This window comes from Callorhinus ursinus, unplaced genomic scaffold (genome assembly GCF_003265705.2).
Source record: "Callorhinus ursinus isolate GAN/ISIS: 27379988/994484 unplaced genomic scaffold, GSC_fseal_2.0 scaffold65, whole genome shotgun sequence".
Taxonomy (NCBI): domain Eukaryota; kingdom Metazoa; phylum Chordata; class Mammalia; order Carnivora; family Otariidae; genus Callorhinus; species Callorhinus ursinus.
Window position 1 is genome coordinate 3867992 of NW_027397127.1, and position 21049 is coordinate 3889040.

Below are 21049 nucleotides of genomic sequence, written 5' to 3' on the forward strand. Positions count from 1 at the left end.
CTGTAATTTTACTGGACTCTGTAGAGCCCTCTACTCTTTGCGGGGATCAGAGTGTAGCCAGTGTGAAGGGGAAGTTTTTGCAGAAGTGGGGAATCCAATCTCCCTTTATGAATGTGGAAAAAGCACTCTAAGGATCCTTTCTTTTTCCTTTCTCACCTTTCTATTCATATAATGTCTCTCTCTGTACACACACACACACACACACACACACACACAATACGTATATACGTATTTCCTACAATGAGCTAGACACTGTGCTTGGTGAATTACATGCATTATTTTATTTAGTTTTCACACTCTGCAAGACAGGTATCCTCATTTTATACAAAGGAAAGAGGTTTATAAAGGTTTTAAGTGACTTAAGGAAAGTCACTACAGAGCTTGTAGGTTGTGGAGCTGGGACATGCTAGATCCACCTGACTACAGGGGCCAAATTTTTTCACAACAACGTGCTACCCTCTATTCCACCCATGCTGTAGTCCTTCTATGTAATTCCCACTTTCCTCCTCAAAGACCAAAGGGATGAGTGAATGGTAGTATTGGAAGGATTTCAAGGAAAGAAGGACTAACCTACCTCTCTTTTCTACCTCTCCTGAAGCTCTGCAATTTTCCAATCCCCCACACATAGCCTGGTCACCAGGATCCAAGAAAATAAAGGCTCCTTACAGGCTCCTGTTAGATCGTTTTCTTTCCGTTCCCTCCATGGTTTCGGTGACTACATTTTTCAAATCCCAAATAAGGGCGTATGGCCTGAGATGCTGTGTTTTCTTTAAGCGAACACGAGGGCAACATCTCTGAAATCAAAACTAAGAAAGTACTTGTGGCACCTAGCAGAGAGGGAGAGGGCTGGCTCAATACGGACTTGTTGATTGATTGCGTCATTGGAGGTTGATCACACATGGAAAGTAATGAGCAAAGTTAGACTAAGTCCTTATCAGTGGAATTCAACAGGGTGGTCTTTCTGACAGGTCTTTTTGTTATAGCCTTAATGTAGGCTTCCTGAACCGGGCGGCTTGTTAATCTGCAAGTACTTGTTTAGATACAAGGCCGTGGATTCTAAGAGACAAGCTGTTCATTATGAGTTCTAATCCTAGGCTAGAAGATGCCTATAAAGATTAAAACTTGTTTCCTTTTTTCTAACAATTAACAGCCCAGCTAAAGAGCGATCAATTGTAATTGGGGAACTGAAGAAGGTAATAAATGCATTACTGAGACCAGTTGCTTTACAGTGCCATTTATGTAATCCTTAAATTTTGCAGGTTGTAAATTACTCATTAGAAGGCAGAAAGCAAAATAGCCGTAATCCGTTTAGTGCCTCCAAACTCCGAAGACTTAGAGGAGGAAATCCAGCGAAACAAGAGGCCTGATGTGTTCTTTCACTGCTATTTCTTAATGGGTAAAGGTGGTTAAACAATAAGGATAAGCCCCAGTAATTATCCTGATGCGCTCGGTCCACAGGTCAGGGGTGGGCTTGATTAAATTCGTGGAGGGCTGACCCACAAACGGTGGGAAAATGCCCCTTCTTTTTCACTCAGCCCTGCAGGCAGCTAATCAATGTGCACATCTCACTTCCAGATTGTTTCACGAGACCAGAGCAATAGCGTGTAGCATTCATTAGGGCATTCACTCCTCTCTGTTGTTTCCTAATCAGTACAGGGACTCAGACAAGAGGCCAAGCGCCAGAGAGGCCGTAGAAGGAGGCGAGGAGGCTGTCCCCGCTCCCTACACGGGGGCTGTAGCTCCCAATTACAAAATGTTCAACAGCAAAAACGAGACAATGAGTTTGTAGGTTGCTTGACATCTACAGAAAGCCACATATATTTGGTGTGAATGTGGATTTTATAAGCTGACCGTGTAAAGACTTAACCATTGACCAAGGCCAATTCTTTTTTTACTAAGGGTAAAATTCAATTTTAGACTCAGTGGTAATGATGCAGATAGTATGCGAGATGCTGTTGGCGCTGGTAGGCTACTTGGGTTCTGAGAGTAGAATTTGAATCTGTGCAGATTTCCTTTTTCGGAAGTGGAATGCCCTTTAAGTATACAACACAGCTTCTGGCTCACCCTTGGGCAATGCACAACAAAAGAGCTACTGGCTCACTCCTGTGCTGAGCGAGCATTTCTTCCATACTCCTTTGCCTTTTACTCTCATGATCCATGGCTCATCTCCGAATAAAGATGGTGGGGTTAGGCTCCGAAATGGAGCTTCTCTCTTGGCAGAGGTAACAAGACCATATAAGGATCAAACCTCTGTTTCTGCAAGAGCAAACTGAGTTACCCAACGCCAACTATTTTCATTCATTTTCTACTAGACAGTCTAATTAAGTTTGTGACTCCACCAGGCTGGCGCTGTGTCTATCCTGCGCTCCATTCAATACCCACCGAGCCACTGCTGCTAAATAAATCATTACTGACAATGAGACAAAATCTAATTTAAAAATTATAGGTGTTCTGGAAATGCATTTATTCACTTTGTTAAAGTAATTATAAAGCAAATGTTTCCTAGATAGATCATTTAACCGTGGCATATGATAAAAATACTTTTCTTCCCATATCTTGCTTAAAAAAAAATGCCTTTTTAAAAATTTATTTTATTATTATTTTTTTTATTTCTTAACAGCAGAAAGTTGTACTAAAGAATTTTAAAGACCCCTGCCATTAGAAATACTGATCTCGGGGCACCTGAGTGGCTCAGTCATTAAGCGTCTGCCTTCGGCTCAGGTCATGATCCCGGGGTCCTGGGATCGAGCCCCGCATCGGGCTCACTGCTCCGCAGGAAGCCTGCCTCTCCCTCTCCCACTCCCCCTGCTTGTGTTCCTGCTCTCGCTGTGTCTCTTTCTTTGTCAAATAAACAAATAAAATCTTAAAAAAAAAAAAAAAGAAATAATGATCTTCAAGCACTTGGAAAACTGCTGGGACACCTTAGAAGATATTGAGAATAACTCATAGTAATTTTGAGAATCATAACTTGGAGCTTCTACGTCACTTGTCCCAGGAAAGAGCCCATTCTGGCCCCTTTCAGTAGAGATGAGAAAGGACACTTGGCCCCGTTCCCAGGGAGGATGTACCTGAGTTTTCTCCTGACTTACCCTGAGTGGATTTTCATTAAGGTAAGGGGGTTCACCTTCCACCATTTCGATTGCCATAATCCCCAGAGACCAGATATCAACTTTCGGACCATAAGCTTTTCGAGTTACAACCTCAGGCGCCATCCAGTAGGGAGTTCCCACCATAGTGCTCCGTTTACTTTGCTCGGGGGTGATCTGGGCGCAGAACCCAAAATCAGCTGCGGGGAAGAAAAGCCAGTTACAATCAATTCAATTTCTTCTTATTTTTTTTTTCACAATAGGTCACTTTCACATATGGCTGTCCCTTCCTCCATTCGACACAGAGCTTCCACCACTCCCTAGCTCCTAATCATCATTACCTGATCCCTCTGGTGGCCCTGATTTTAAAAGGGTCTGAGATAACCGATTAACATGATGTCATTTTTACTAGTCCTCAATCTGGTTCCCTCCCCATTACTGTCCCCTCCAACTTATAGGATCTTTCGGTTTTCTAGTTAGGTATTTGTCATCTAGCAGATGGCAGTCCCTAGGAATTCTGAAATGTTAAACACCCAGAATCTGGCCACGATCTATAGGAACACGGCATTAGAAAAATAAAATTCTTTACTTCAAATGGGGCTCTAAATGCTTTCAAACCAATCACTTTCAATAGCCACTTTCTTCTCAAGACAGACAGGAAATGAGCAGAAATCCCACGATACTCTTTCAAACACCATCTGAACCAAAATACCTACTCAATTTAACAGAACCATCCATCCCAAGAAGAATATTGTCACTCTTTATGTCTCTATGGATCACTTGGTTTGAGTGCAAAAAATCCAGAGCTTGGAGGCACTATTGAAATCAGAAAAACAAGTTCTAGTTATATCGCAAAGAATTTAAAACCACGTAAGTTTCGTTTCTAGATAAATGTGGGGCAAAGGTATAAATTTACATTGTCATGTGAAACAGATTACTGTTGTCTTATCATTTTGAAATCATGTTACCATTTACATCAATGCTATAACAGCATTATACATTATAAAAGCTCCCGAGTCAGACTAGGACATGAAGAGTGGGGGTGTGTGTGTGATAAATAGCACTAAATCCTTAATACAGCCAGACGAACCAATTAATAATCATGCTTTGACCTAGTCATCTGGAGGGTGTGGATTTGGCTTGGTCCTACACAACAGGCACAGTAAGTTTCTGCCTCCACGGTATTTGATTCGGGAGGCCTGAAGGGGGACCCAGGAATCTGCATTGAAAATGAGTGCCCCAAGCTACCTGTGATGGACAGCCGTGGTTGGGAACCACTTCTAGGCTATGAAGTCGCTATAGTCACTTGTTGGGAAATGGCTTTGCGTCGTGCAACCTGGAAACCACAGGCTCAGGGTGGAATGGGCTCCCATATATTAGAAGTTTGATTCATTGCATGAATAGAAAATACCTGTGTTTGGTGGATACATCTACATGCTTGGCCAGGAGGAAATGGGGACGAGAAGAGAGCAAGGCAGGAGGAAGTTTAAGTGGACGATTTAAAATAATAATAAAAAAAATGACTAGCTACAATTATTTGGTTTTGTCTTCCTGTCACTGGTTTCCAAGTTTCAGTGGGTCAGAGTTCCTACTTGCGTCTGCAGACAACCTCACCACAACGAATGGGGTAGATGGTCATGTCCGAGATGAGATTCCAAAGAGGAGTGTGTTTTCAAGTACCGAGAAAAATATGATAAAATGTCCTCAGTTTTGCATGAAACTAGGGCTATGACACCGTTATGGGACGAGAGGCAGGCACTCAGACGCACTGGAGGGTTTGGAGGGACGTCCAGATTGTCCTGGGAAAGCAAATACTGTCTGGGTGGAGGCAGGATCTCGCTTAAATTGCCTTCTCAAAAATGATGGGGTTATAATGGTTTGTATTTTACAAGGCTCCTGTTGCACATGCAGGACAAAATGATTATCGTGTAAAAATCATGTAAAAAATTGCATGCCACTATCAGTGCTTCCCATGTTCGCTGAGACTACAACATGCAGGCTTAGAGGTGGCACCTTGTGAATGACGTAATAGAACTCAAAAGATTCAGAACGAAGGGACTAAAATAAATAACAGGCTGGGAAGGGAGAGGATGGAAAGTGCTATTAGGAAAGGATCTGAATTGAAGTTAGGTTCTCCAGTTGGTTTTATTTTTTCGTAGAAAAGATGTGCTATCATTACTTCGATGTCATATGCATTCTGGATAATCAGAGATAAAGAACTGCCAGTTTTGGCATTCTCATCAGCTAGAAACGCTCTATTTTCTTACCTCTCTGCAGACAGCTGCTATCTGGCCTTCATCCATACAGGTCTCTGTGACCACATCAGTCAGAGAGCCACCAGCCAAGTATTCCATGACCACCCATAGTTCATCACCCACTAAGTAGCTACAAGAAGAGAAGAAAAAGACATTGACTCAGGCCTAAGGAAGTGGGGACTCTTCTATATTCCCTTTAGGAAGGTAGTTTGCAGGTAGTGTCTGCATTTGGCCATATTCTATAATGGGAGGAAAATATCAATGGTGGGGATAACAGGAAACTTCCTTAGCATTAGAAGAGAATATGAGCAAACATGTTTCCAAAGAAGACATCCAAATGGCCAACAGACATATGAAAAAGTGCTCAACATCGCTTGGCATCAGGGAAATCCAAATCAAAACCTCAGTGAGAGACCACCTCACACCAGTCAGAATGGCTAAAATTAACAAGTCAGGAAATGACAGATGTTGGCGGGGATGTGGAGAAAGGGGAACCCTCCTACACTGTCGGTGGGAATGCAAGCTGGTGCAGCCACTCTGGAAAACAGTACGGAGGTTCCTCAAAAAGTTGAAAATAGAGCTACCCTATGACCCAGCATTTGCACTACTGGGTATTTACCCCAAAGATACAAATGTAGGGATCCAAAGGGCTACGTGCATCCCAATGTTTATATCAGCAATGTCCATGGTAGCCAAACTATGGAAAGAGCCAAGATGTCCATCAACAGATGAATGGATAAAGAAGATGTGGTATATATACACCATGGAATATGATGCAGCCATCAAAACCCCCCAAATCTTGCCATTTGCGATGACGTGGATGGAACTAGAGGGTATTATGCTAAGTGAAATAAGTCAGAGAAAGACATGTATAAACAAAGAATACATTATATGTTAAAAAAAAAAAGATAGTAGGAAGGGAAAATTGAAGGGGGGGGAATCGGAGGGGGAGACGATCCATGAGAGACGATGGACTCTGAGAAACAAACGGAGGGTTCTAGAGGGGAGGGGGGTGGGGGGAGGGGTTAGCCCGGTGATGGGTATTAAGGAGGGCACGTATTGCATGGAGCACTGGGTGTTATATGCAAACAATGAATCATGAAACACTACATCAAAAACTAATGATGTAATCTATGGTGATTAACATAATAAAATAAAATAAAAAAAAAGAAGAGAATATGCGTGAAAACCAAAGGATCATCAGACCTAACTGTATACCATGGAGGAAGGAAAAGAGCAAGGAGGCCTCTGGTGACTGAATACTGGCTCTCATTCCACTGTAAAAGCTTCTTGCAATGAATGGGATCAGTGACTAGCCATTTTGGATAACTTGAGGCATTGTGTTGACGTCTTCGACTGAACTGGCCCCTGGAGTACGGATTTATAAGATATTTATTCAGATCTCAGCATTATTTTTGATTCCACTGAATTAACTGCTGAAATGCTTTCGAGCAGTTTCAGAATCAAAGAGACTCATGTTTGCAATGGATGTACTTTGCTGAGGTCGTGGTCCTATTAGAAGTCAGTAGCAATGTGCCCATTTTCTTTAGGTGGTTACTGAGGAACACACTCCCAAGTGATCAAACATGGGGAGGAAGTTCACCAGAGCCTGACAACTGGGCAAATTCAAAACATCTGGAACCAACTGAAGGCACATTAGCAGCATGATCAGGTCTCTGTTTCCCCTTGCTCAGCAAGAGAGGAATTACGGTGAATGGAATGACCCCAAAGATTCCATCCTGCCCTAAGTTCCACATCAATACGAAGCAAGACTTTCTATCCAGTGATGCTCAAACTGCAGTGCCCTTGAGATTCACCTGGGAAGCCTGGTAAAAATGAACATTCACAGGCTCTAGCTTATTAGTAAAGAAAGCATCTGAGAAATCTACATTTTTTTTTTTACAAAGGCAATTTTTACAAAATTAAAAAAGCAGAGTGGAGTCACTTTACTGCAGATAGCCCATAAGTGGCACTTTATGAAGCTCGGATTTCGGCCGTAAAATTTGACTCTTTTTTTTTTTTTTTTACTCCCCCTTTCCCCTCTCTTCCTCTGGTCCACCTGGCACAAAACACAGAAAGCAAGATTTTAAGCTCATCGAGGTTGGAGACCTCATCTTATTTCCTTTATATCCCCCCAGAGTACACAGCACAGTGGTGCTAAGCAAACACTTACTGAAATTGAATGAGACAGATGTTAACCACAAGTGAAGAGTGAGCGCTGTCTTTAAATGCCTATTTATAACCCACCGCTAATACCACTGATGAAAGAGACATTAATTACCTGGTCCAGGAAAAAGGTTTGAGATTAAAGTCTCAATTCCCTAGACCTCACTGTCAGTTAATCACAAAGCACCCATTAAAGCGGGGCTGGTGCAGCCAGCCTTCTTCACTCACAAACCCAGAGATTGTACCGGCTCCAAACACTTGGTGAAAGGTTTAAAACACCGAGACTCTCCCCTGTACGCAACAGTCTATATTGCCTGCCAACACGGAGTCACGCTCCTCTAAAGGAAATTACACAAACTGTTCATGCTTAGAAGCAGAACCATAAAATGTGTCTTCAAATGTTTGATGGGTGGGCAACGTTGAGCAACAGATGTGAGACTCCCTATTCTGTAGCCCTTGAGAAGTATTTGTAGAATGGTTGCTACATGACTAGATCCTAAATAAAATACTTTGCCAAGCCAATGACGTCGCATAAAGAAAGCCGGTATGTAATGAGAGAAAACACTTACCTATCTAAATAATTAACAATATTGGGGTTCTTATTTTCCCTCATGACCAGAATTTCATTAATAATTAATTCCTTTTTGGGCTGCTGTTGAAGGTTCATCTGCTTTATGGCCACCTGAAAGATAGTGCAAGAATGAGTTACAGTCATTAAACGCACACACCCATGGTTTCGTTTGTGTGTGTGTGTGTGTGTGTGTGTGTGTCTGTGTTTTCGGTGTTGTTGTTGTTGTTGTTTTGGTACACAGAGTAAGGCATAAACATTCTTTATCCTACTAGCCTCTTTCTCAGCGCTGCAAACTCATGCCCTTCTCTTTGCTCAATCAGAAGTAAACCACCCACTTCAGAAACTTTGGACATCGATGGAATCGATTCCTACGTCAACCCAGTGCCACCCATTTTGTAAGGCACAGCTGCCATCAAAGAAGAAATGTGACCGATACGAATGAAGGGACAGTAAAAATCAGGATCGAATGTGAGCACTCACCTCTTGTCCTGTGGCAATGTCTAGCGCTGTGTAAACAGTACCTGATGCCCTGTGAAGGCGAAAGGTATCAAATGAATAAGCAATCCAGGTGTTATCCATATACTTTATTTGAAATAAGGTGTAATTATTTTTAGGAGAGGGAAATCGGCAAACTTAAGATTCAAGGATGAAATAACAAAGGGACAACTGTTCTGTGTGATAATTGCACCTGAGACAGTCTCAGTGTATCCCTTTTGGTGGGCTAGGAACTCCAGTCAGACTTTCTGCAGTAATGAACTGAGTAAAATAGCTTTGCTCCTTTTAGGAAACTCCTGGAATACTCTGAATACTCCTTGGATGTTGCAACAAACAACACTGCAGTCCTCTGATGAAACTGAAGTACCATTTAGGAAAGAATATATCATCTCTTTTTTAGGCAACCGTATAAATCCATCTTTCCTTTTAGCATACGGACAGAGTAGCTTTTTTCCCCATAGATTTATAATTCTTAGGAATATTTTCACCTAGGGGCGCCTGGGTGGCTCAGTCGTTAAGCGTCTGCCTTCGGCTCAGGTCATGATCCCAGGGTCCTGGGATCGAGCCCCGCATCGGGCTCCCTGCTCGGCGGGAAGCCTGCTTCTCCCTCTCCCACTCCCCCTGCTTGTGTTCCCTCTCTCGCTGTGTCTCTCTCTGTCAAATAAATAAATAAAATCTTAAAAAAAAAAAAGAAGAATATTTTCACCTAGGGGCGCCTGGGTGGCTCAGTCGGGGAAATGTCTGCCTTCGGCTCAGGTCACGATTTCGGCATCCTGGGATAGATCCCCACATCAGGCTCCCTGCTCAAAGGGGAGTCTGCTTCTCCCTCTCTCACTCCCCCTGCTTGTGTTCCTTCTCTCGCTGTGTCTTTCTCAAAAATAAATACATAAAGAAATAACCCCCCAAAAAAGAATATTTTCACCTAACAAATCAATCACACTCGGTGCTGTACTTACCTATTGCTGTAGCTACACAAAGCAATGGACACCATGACTTCACTGTTTTTTTTTTTTCTTTTTTCTAAATTTCTCAGCAGCTTCTACTATGAGGTTTCCTTCCAGCCCACTATCCTTTAAAAACCTATTGTTGGTTAGGCCTTGGAAGTACTCACACTTCCATTCTAACTTCAGTTATAGGGGTACTTTGCTTTTGCAAATAGCAATTGTTTAGTGAGGCTGAAGTCACAGTAAGGTTCTGTGAAACACACATGCATTCCGAACTACCTCCTCACCTCTATCCCCAAGAAAAAGGAAAAGCCTCACCAATTTCACTGAAATGTTTGTGATGAATAAAGGAATAAGGATGGAGATCGGTCCTTGTGATTCACCAGACATTATAATGCTCCAATATTGCTACTTAAAATTTCTAGAAACTATTGTTTCTCCTTTGCTCTCCATTTATCCCTTGCTCTTTCGTTTTCTGGGTCCAGGAATTCTTTTCTTTCTTTTTTGTTTGTTTTTTTTTAAAGATTTATTTATTTTAGAGGGAGGAGCGGGCAGAAGGAGATAGAGAGAACCTCAAGCAGACTCCCCACTGAGCACAGAGCCCGATGTGGGACTCAATCCCACAACCCTGAGATCATGACCTGAACTGAAACCAAGAATTGGACGCTTAACCGACTGAGCCACTCAGGCGTCCCTTGAATTCTATGTCAGCCATTTCTTTGCCATACTTCTCTCTCCTTCTACTTGGATGAAGCAAAATATTTCTCACAAGCCTGGGAAGTTTACATTACCTCCTCCAAAGGAGTAAAATGAGTGGGGTAGTATGAGGAGTATTTGACTACTAAAAGAGATCTGAGTTCTGATATTTGTCCTAATGTCAACAAGCTGTGTGACCTTGGGCCAGTCACTTCCCCTCTCTGGGCTTCAGTTCCCTTGACTCGGAAAACAGTGATCCCAATAACAGTAAAAAATATGGAGCATGTTAGACACTGCCCTAAGAACTTCATATAAATCATGAAGCCTTATGTAACCCTGACCGTATTTCTATAAGGCAACTGCTATTACCCCCACATTACCGACGAGGGACCTGAGGCTCAGAGAGGTTAAGTGACCTGCCCCAGGTTAAACAGTTTACAATCCAAGTCTGTCTGACTCCCTGACCTGTAAAATACAGCAAATGGGCCAGTTTATCTCTAAGGTTCTTTTTATTTCTTTTTACGTAAGCTCCACACCCAACACGGGGCTTGAACTCACAACCCCGAGATCCAGAGTCCCATGCTCCACCGACTGAGCCAGCCAGGCACCCCGATTTCTAAGGTTCTTTAATTCCATGACGTACAATCTACAAATTCTACTGCTCTCTTCGTTCTGTGTAGATATTTAAATATCCATTGGAAGTAGACTAAAAAAAAAAAAAAAATCACCCTTACTCTACAGGTACCACCTAAAGCAGGACTTGCAAGTTTCAGAAACTCCTCAGGGTGGAAGCTTATGTTAAACAAATCAGCCTCCCAATTTTGTACGTTCGAGATTCTGGGTTCAGAGCACGGCGGTTGGTGCTCATGAAGTATTTTGTGTGTGTGTGCTCATTAAGTATTTGCTGAACAAATAACTTAATAAAAGTCTTTTCAAGCAAACATGCGATTGCAGTAAAACCTTTCCTTTCTGCGAAGGAAACGTGTCTTCCTCTACTTAAATCAACATAAAACACTTCCTGCGTGGAATAAGCTATCAGACCTTCCTGATTTCAGGGGCCAGTCTGTGATTGGTCCTTCTGAACTCAGGATCCCTGGGCTCAGAGGAACAGATCGCCTGGACCCCGCGTGTGTTTCGGCTGCAGGAGCTCTGAGATTCATAACTGCCTTATCCAATTATCATCTGTTGCTGTTACTGGTTTCGCAGTAGAGAATGCCTGATTACTAGGTGTTGGCCCTTCCCAATCTCTCAGTCAAAACACCCTTGCTCGTGTCTGTCCTTCTTTTCTAAAAAGGCCAAGGGCCAAAGGGGACCCTACTAGATCACCTTTTAGAGGTTCCACAACCTTTTCCCCCCTAGCGGGTTTGCCTTTTTCTTTCAGTTTGGAACGCCTTTATCTGACGAGAACATATATAAAAACCCTCCATATAAAATGGGAACTGTTCCAGTTAAAGCTAGGAAGGGAGGCCCAAAATTTCTGCCCTGGCGGCCTCCCCCTTATTCACCACCCTGTCCCCGACCTCCAATCCCATTTGCACTGTCCCGGGGACTAAAATTGTGATTGACTTGGAGTGCAAAGGGGATTAGTGTTTATCATCTCCAGAGATTTACCTTTCAAATCCTTGGGTTTATGGCCCCCAACCACCCTCAACATTTCATTGTCTTAAATTGCTAACGTCCTTACCCTGGAATCCCAATATCCTGGGTTTTGTGGCATTCTGTGGTATAGAATTGCCACAAATCCCTACTCCACAGAGGTTTAAAGGCCCTGAAACTCTAGTAGAACATCAGTTATTAACTCAAAAATTAGCTTTTCTCCTCTCTCCCTTCTTCTACCTTATCACATATATGAAATTGTCTAGTGCGAGCCATTCCCCTTCTTCAACCCTTGTTCCCAGCCTTAAAATGGTGATATCCTCCTCTACCCCACTTCCCATCCCTCACCCCCTTCCACCCCCACCAAACAGGTTGGCCACTTGGAATTCACCACTCTGACCAACACATTATTTGTTGGCCCAACTTCTAGCCTTCACAGAATCCTCAACTCAAATGCACAAACTTGGGTGCTAACCTGCAGAGTGCCCTGTCTCCAACTCTATCTCGGCACCTCAAACGTTTCCCCACACACAGATCTGACGCCTTCCCATATTCTAGCAATTTAAGACTCTGCCAGTATAAATGTCAACACCTCTCCTTCTCTTATTCATTTACCAAAGTGCTCTCTTTGCCCACTGATAGGTTATGAACAGTAGTCCTCACCCCCAACTCCTCAAACCTTCCCGGGTTCAAATGCCACCAGTTCCTAGCTGTGTGTCCCTGGGTAAGTAATTTTACCTCTCTGTAGCTCAGGAATAAAGGATTAAATGTATACAGTGGCTAAAGACAGTTCTGGTATACACATTGCCAATATGTATGAGCAATAACAACCATCATCATTATCCACAGACTACAATTTTATTATTATTAGGTTGACTGTTCCCTAATATATGCATCAAGCTCCCAAACTGTAATCTGTGGCTCACGAGGAATTTCTTTTAAGCATCTGGGAGTTTCCAAGATATTTGATTTCCAAATTCCTAACAGAAATTTTACATTTACCTATGGCAGAGCTAATTAAAATATCACATACACTTCTTTTTAGCCAGAATGATACCAACTTTTGATTACATTGCATAGCTCACTGATCAAAAGCTCTGAGCAGTGGTTAAACACTGTTTCCTTAACCGAGTCTGAGAAGTAAGCAACTATTTAATAAATATTGCTTAATAGTTGTAATTACTCATAACACAGAGTTCATAAAGACAAATAATTAAAAGGATCCTTGGTGGTGAAGCTGGGAAGCAACCTCCTTGTAGTAAGTGAAGCATAGTAGTGTCTACTAAAGAAATGATCTTTGAGTCAACAACATGTCACACTGATTCCCCAAAAACCAGGCCTTGTCAATGGCTATCTTTACAAAATCAATCAATCACTTTAATGGAAAAAAAAAAAAGTCAGTATCACTTTAGGACATAAGGTTGGCAGGAATCAAACTCACAAATGTGAAAGTTAGAACTCACAATTCTCTAGTAGATTGGGCTGGTATGCTAAAATGGTCAACGTTGTCGATCTGATTTTTATGCCACGTAATTATATTGATCTCTATTTTCTCTCCATTCCAGTTATATTGAAGCCAGATTGCTGTGAGGGAGAACACTTGCTTATGGTGGGGATTTTGTTTATACCAGCCCTCAGTCACTCTGATGGTAGAAAGAAACCATGCCTTATCAGGACTCCAAGGAAAATAGAGATCATCCAGTTTAACCTCATCACAGATGAGACATCCGAAGCCAAGAGAGCAGGGGGAATGTGCCCCAAGATGACACAGCTAGTAAGTAACAAAAGCCTCCTAATTTTGAGCAAAAGATATTTCAGTGAACCTACACTACGGTTCAAGAATATTAAACCAACAGATTGCTCAACCGTTGGGCCTCATCATCAATTACAGCATGATGAGTACTGCTGGGTTCTTGGCATCACATTAGCTGCTTTATCAACAATTTCTTTTTGACCTGGCCAAGCACTTAATACTCAAATGGAAACACTGGCATCTAGCCTAAAGTGTCTAGAAAGAAACAAACAATTCACTATTTCTCCCTTTTCCTCCCAAGACGAGTCCGTTTAATTATCAGCAATCTTCATCAGGTTTGGATGTTTCCTGCTAAGAGCCAATGTCAAGCCACGATCATGAGTAGTTGCCAAGGCAGCAACGCGGTAAGACTTACGATTTCTATAAATCACTCCGATTTCAGCATCGAAGTGGATTACGGGAGGGAAAGAAAGGCAGGCAAGTGAGGCGAGGAGGAAGCTCAAAGGCTGAGAGAAAAGGGAAGTGGGGGAGAGGACCAGAGAGGGCTCGGTGAGGTCTAAAGGAAAGCCTCGTGGTAGTAAGAGTGAGGAAGTCAGAAGGATAGGGCGATAATCACATTTAAGGTTTTATAAGCATAAATCCGGTGCTAATGAGGTCACAGTCAGGGATTTAATCCACATTGAGGATGGCTGTGTTTTAGATCTACTCGTCCTTCTGCCGCTGCTGCTAGAAAAGGCTGTCTCGTTTATGGACATGCCTTCCTTTCTGTCTGCTCTCTGTAAATGGGTGAGCTCACTTACGGCTCGCCCTATGCAATGTGACAAATGAAGATACTGGAAGGGGACATGGGAAAGTAGCCTGTCCAGGGTTACACAGTTTGTCAGCAGCTGAACTCAAAACCGCGTGAGTCTGACTCCATGGCCCATTGCACTTAACTACCGCTTCACCTTCTCTTACAGACCTTTAGCATTTTTATGTCAATGCTAAGTGCAAGCGTGGCACTTCCTAATGCCCACGTTTGTATTTACTGCGCTATAAAGTGCCTCCCTAGAATACTGCCTCTCATTTCCTGCTTAACTTAGTCCACGTGCCCCTTGGTAAGGCATTTACTTTATCCCTGGACACGGTATGGTTGACTCCTTTGGCATAACCATTAGGAGCTGGCTCTTCTGTTTCCTGACTCAGCTAAGCTTGCTCACGTGGCCAAGAGTGGATTAGTTCTTAGGACTGGACTTTATGTTCTGCTGAGTATTTAAGATATGGTTACTACTTTGTAGGCCCTTATCTTGCTATATTAATGCACTTGACATAAAGACACCTGGATATCATATTGTCCAATACTACCGTGCCTCTATGCATCCTGTGGGGGCATATGCCCTCTGGGCTTCTGGAATGGTGATGAACAGTGTCCCCACTGCATGCGGTAACTCTTTCAGAGAGGGCCCCAGGGTTTCCTTTATGTAATCTGCCTCTTAAAAAATATATCACTAAATTAAAAAAATAAAATAAAATTACATAAAAGGCATGTTCTTGAAGTACCGGGATGTGGTACGGTCTTTAATTACTGCGATGATAAATTGGAACACGGGATTTTGTTCTTTAGCTAGGGTGTGGCTTGCCCCAGAGCGCCTGCAGTCCTCCAATTTTAAAGGGAGCTGTCACACATTATGGGTGTGGGGCCAGGGAGCTCAGTGGGTTAGAGTCCAGTGATAATGAGGCCACTGTTCCAGGCCTTAATCCTTGGAAAGGCCAGATAACTCAACGACTCACTCCAACATGAAGGCTAAGCAGCTGTTTCACAGTGCGTGCCACTGGTCTCAAGAGGGCCTAGACAGGCAAGGGGGGCAGGCGGCTTAATACAAGCTCATTACTATGGCTGGAAAAAACAAAGTGCAAACTCCGCTAATGGTGGCTGATTGAGTGGCACCATCTTTCTTTGCAAGGGACAGCACACAACACGGAGCATTTAAGAGCATTAAGTAGAACAAAGAGCATCTTCCATGGCTCTATAAACATTGTTCTTCACAAATGCTAATGTATTTCCAATCTCCTTCATCACAAAGCCGGTTACAAAGCCCAGGCGACATCTATTTAGTGCCTTGTAGGAGTGCTCTACCTTGTATGGCCCAAAATAGATCCAATGAGGAGGCAAATACTTTTGGGGTGGGTGGTCCCACCCGAAGAATCACCGCTGTAAGCACACTAGACACCACTTCTGCTCTTGCCCATAGTTTCTTGAACAAAGAGAAACAAGTCAGAGGTTTTATTCTCAGCACTTATCCCCGAGTTCCATGCTGTACACTGCTTTGTCGGGTTCTCCAAACAAGCTGTTATTCATCAAGTCCTTTAAGAAACAAGTTTCAAAACTATTCATCTTCAATATGGGAACTTCATGTCGGCGTAGGAAGGAGAGGGCTCCTCACTGAGTAGCCAAGAGAAGTCTGAAAAATACCTAACAGGATAGATTTACTTTCTGAAGCCTGAAAACTAAAACTAATTTAGAGGACAAGGACTGAAGGCTTACAAATAAAACAAGGTTTGTCCGAAATTATGGATGGATTGATCGTATCATCATTCCATAGAATTATATGATCGGCAGAGATCCAGATGGTAGACAAAAAGCCTTTGGCCAAACGTGTTATCTTTAAGTGCAGGAGGAAAACGATTTCAAGAAATGCTCTCATTGTCAATTTCTGTGACAAATTTAGCTATGCGGTTGGTCCAATCTTTGAAGAGATGCAACATACATCGAAGGTATACTTGGGCATAATACAGACATGGACTCTGTTGACCAAGAGATCTTTCACGAGAGCCTTTTGTTTGCCATGTAGTTTCTTGTTAAGAGTTCCTTTCTTAAACATTTTCCCTTCTGAAAATCAGCGTGGTGATGAGTTTTTAGTATAATCCTAGAATCCCAAATAAATGAAGATGGCTGTGGCAGTGCGGGTGTGGGCAAACAGGCCCTCCTGAGCGTTGTTAGTGGGCAATGTCAAGTGGAATGACCTCTATGGAGGGCAACTTGGACATTAAAAATGCACATATCCTTTCATGTAACAATTCCACTTTCCCGGGCAGTTTAACTTAATGAACAATTTGCATATGTATGAAGTGGCTTGTTTGTAAAGATCTCCACTGAAGCCTTGTTTATATGAGCAAAATATTGGAAACAAACGAAATGTCTATCAGTGGGGGCCTGATTAAATACATTATGGTCCATCCAAATTAACAAACAAACAAAAAAAACCCACCACATCTGTTAAAAACAATGAGGTACTGATATGGAATCATCTCTTAAGACAAAGGCAAACAACAAAATAGATTTCTAGTATGTTACCACTTGTGTTAAAAATAGAGCCATGACACAGACACACACACAAATACACAGAAATGTACCATTTGTGCCCAAATACAAGGTGAGGTATTCCCCACCCGCCGCCAATTTCTTCCTCAGGAAAAAGGGGGAATTGCCTTATATTCAAATCCTTACAAAATCTCTCATGCAATATGGTAATTCTCCATATTCATTTATTTTTATCCATAAAGTACTGTTTGGGAAAGACACATTAGGTTGAGGTATTCTCAGTCAATGCCAGTTTTGGATGCTCATAGAGACAGTCAGAATTGGAAAGGATGTAAATAATTTCTGAAGGTATGAACAGAACTGCAAGTGTTAGATGTCATAAACAAGCTTCTTAAAGGTCACTTTTGAAATTAATGCAGTGAAAAGGTCACCTGTTAGTTAGCTCAAGATATGATAGTGTGACTATCAAATACAACAGTGAATGCAACTGATTGAAACATACTGAAAACATAAAGACCCATGAGCTTATAACAAGTTTTTTAATAAAAGAGAATGCCTCCTTCTCCTACTTAAAATAGAATCAAAATACCCCTCATTGGACACTTTAGGAAGTAACTTGGGTATCAACTCCTTACACTGAAATTGGCAATTATAAACTTAATGAATTTATCTTGATTTGCCTGTTGATGAACTATATTTCAGGGTGACCAAAGACCCTCAGCTGATGAGAGGTAAAGTTATTTTCAACAAAAGCATTGTAGTTAATAAAGTGAGGAAGGTAATTTTTAGAAAAGGTAAGTTTTAGAAAATCACTATTTTGTAATGCCTAATTTAATAACTGATTTGGGCAATATAGTCATCAATAGATGAAAACATTAGATGAAAGGCTGACAAGGAAATTGGCATTGGAGGGGACAGGGAGTCCCCACTGAACCTTCTGATCAATCAATTCAGCACTACCCAATGGGTCGATCAGACACTGTGTGCCTTCTGATGTAATATGAAATACACAGCACTGACCTATGAAGAAATCTTGCTAAAAGTTGCACCTGAATCTTATTAAGCTTTTAGAGCCAACTTCCATTTATAGGAAATACAGGGAATAGAGGAGCAACTTCAATGACATCAAATGAAACTAACAGACAAATCCAGAAAGTGGTACATTCTACAAGACAATGACTAGTTTCTTCAATAAGTCGATGGTAGTGGAAAAAGAAGGGGGCCTGCTTTAGAGTACAGAGATTTAAGAGACATGACCAGATGCCATATGTGGATCTTCTTTGGATGCTGATTTGAAGGAATCAACTATAAAAACTGCATTTTTGAGACAACTGGGAACTCTGATAATAGATGATATCAAGCCATTGCTGAATTTTTGTAGGCCTTTTTATGGTATTGTGATTATATTAAAATACTGATCGATGTTGAACTGGGGCGATAAGAATGTGCACATTTCTGTACTATTCCCTCTACTCTTGTGTATGTTTGAAAATTTGTAATAGAAATTTTAAGTGATAGAGGAGAGAGTTATGTTGTGAAGATGTAAATATACACCTACAAAACAGATTCAGAAAGCAATCATCTTAATGTTATAGGAACGGCTAACTGCAACCAGAAATAAAATATCCTGGGACAGAACAGTATGTGGATTCAAAAATATTATATCTGAAGATGTTCGATGAAATTCAGATGATGTACTTGGATAACTGCTGGGTGACTCAAAACGGGGCTCTAATGATTACAAAAACAATGATATTAAAGATGCACAGGAAGATTTTGAATTATACTCCTCATGAAACGTGAGAGTAGAAAAATCTCTCCCAATGCACACATTATATAATATGTGGTTTTAAATATATAAATTAGAGTGATTAACAAGTTAAATATCAGAAACAGACATTCACCATTTGTGTATCTAACAGTTTACATATTCAGATAAGTCAAAAACCTGTTTTAAAAATTACATCACGGTGTGACCTTATATTCACGCATATGTGGTGTGTGAGTGCGTGCGTGCCTGTGTGCGCAGAGAACCTATGAAAGTTTAACCTAAGAAACCAGTAAAAAATCCTTTCTGGAGCTTTCCTTTGTACAAGATAACAGGGAGGCTAAGGCACAACGCTTGGAGGGACATTTACTTTTCACTGTCTACTCCTGTGAACCTCCTGGTTACACCATGCCCAAGTATTACCTACTTTAAAAAAATCGAACAAGTAAAAATCACAGTGCAGCTCGTATCTCTCACTTTGTTTCATGACACAGTCCCAACAGATCCCTTTTAGCATTATTTCCTGTTAAGTCCCCTGCCACGCTGGAGGTTTGACTGTCCATGAGACTGGTACCGCTGATTTCACTTGTCTGGTCTTTCTGATATGCATTCATCAAATAGTTGTTAAGGATTTCCTTTATGTCAGACACCGTTGCGGGCCCTAGGGATACCAAAGCGAATACAACCTAGAGTATGAAGCCAGTGTTCCTTTGGTTTCCTTCCAGCAAAACTGCCCATAATCCCCAAGTGTTAAATCCTACCCTTTCTCAAGTCACGATTCAAATGCACCCTTCTCTAAGGATCCTTCATCATACCCTCTCCCTGGTTATAAATGGTCTGTCCCTCCTCTCCGTCCCCATGGCTCTTTGTAATTATGCTATGCTACCTGCCCTATCCTGCTCTACAGAATAGTAACAGTGGGTGCCTTTCACCTCTAATGATACCTAGCATTTACTGAGCCCTTCGCTATGTGCCATGTTGTGCTGAGCACCCAAAATGCCTCCCCTCCTTCACTTCCCTCAACCTGATGAGGTATGTATCTTCTGCTTACTATGGATGAGAAAACAGATGCTCTAAGAAATTAATTAAAGTACATGCATTTGGGGGGGGTCCCCCGCTTATTTCTCGATACAACTTTTCTTCTCTCCCTGTTGAATGTTCCAAAAGGCAGTGAGCCCTAGGCTCACTGTGACTCTCAGAACCTGGTTCTTAACTACGATTTTATGTTTTGTGCATTATAGGTAGCAGGCATTCAGTCAAACTGCACCAAATGAAACAAGTCACTCCTTAAACTGGATCCAAACCGTCTCTGGGTTGCATCCTCAAAAATATTTGTCTATTACAATGTTGAAGAGAGAGCAAACATGAAAGCGAAAGAGAAAAGGGGTCTGCTTTTCAGTGCATTCTCTTGTAAGAAAAGGTCTTAAAAACGAATTCACATATATTAATGAGAAATCTGTGAGGCCCGCCGTAGACGTTAGTAAACTCAGCTGTCTGCAATCACACAGCTATACTGCTTCTGCGAGAATTAGGCTTTGCCAGGTTGATCTGACAAACTCATGTTGTTAATGATAATTTGGAGGATGCCAGGCCTTTTTACTTTCTTCCTTTCCTTTTTGTTAAACTTTACATACATCTGCTCAAAATATCCAGATTTGGTGGCCAGTTATAGAAGTCTTTTCACAGAAATCTGGTGAAATAATGTCATTTTTAGCCTTCGACTCTCAGCTATGGCCTCGAATGATTAGACATGCAATTCTGAACTTGATTTATGGAAGATGGAGGCCAATTCTCTGGCCCCGGGCCTGAACGCTGGGATGGCAGAAACCCATACTGGAAAATTTTAGTTTTCCAAGTAGATGAGGGTGATTAATGGAGAGGTTCTTCTCAAATCCGGCTCCCAAGAGTAAGCTGCTGTGCTCCCTGAAGCTGAAAATGGAATACGGGGGCTGATTATTCCTAGCACCAAATGATTACGGACACAGGTTTGATTTTCACCATCATAATAGGTAAAGCAAAACAATAAAAAACACCCGGACTTAATGAAAAGAAAATACAAACTCTATACACTGAAAGCAGAGGCGAGTTTGTCTAATTTAGGCCAGTAATTCATGGAAAAATCCATTGAGAGCAATTTAAGTAAAAGGAAAACTAATTTAAGTGGTTTTCGTTTTTTGGCCTAGAGAGAAATAAATCAATATTTTGCTCACTCACTTTTAGAAATTAAGAACAGAGAGCAAAAATCTACTAGAAACACAAAACCAAAATTAGTAAATTAAATACAAGCTGAAATCACAGTAAATAAGTAGATTTCAGTTACTATATTATATCTTAAAAGCTCTTCAGATGTGCATCTTGATTTTATTTTGCGACCATCTGGGTTGAGTGTGTGTGTGAAAATGGGCAGTGCAAGGTGAA

The 21049-nt window shown here is 41.7% G+C and overlaps 1 protein-coding gene across 11 annotated transcripts in view; it reads right to left on the reverse strand.

The window, feature by feature from the left end:
- The window catches only part of PAK3 (p21 (RAC1) activated kinase 3), a 247666-nt gene that overhangs the window by 22976 nt on the left and 203641 nt on the right, over positions 1-21049 (reverse strand). For all 11 annotated transcript variants that reach the window (XM_073885710.1, XM_073885709.1, XM_073885708.1 and 8 more), the window contains 5 exons: positions 8559-8607; positions 8077-8189; positions 5354-5471; positions 3803-3902; positions 3090-3286 (listed from right to left, as the gene is read on the reverse strand). In XM_073885710.1, the coding sequence (XP_073741811.1) occupies positions 3090-3286; positions 3803-3902; positions 5354-5471; positions 8077-8189; positions 8559-8607 (577 nt within the window). The remainder of the gene's footprint in view (positions 1-3089; positions 3287-3802; positions 3903-5353; positions 5472-8076; positions 8190-8558; positions 8608-21049) is intronic.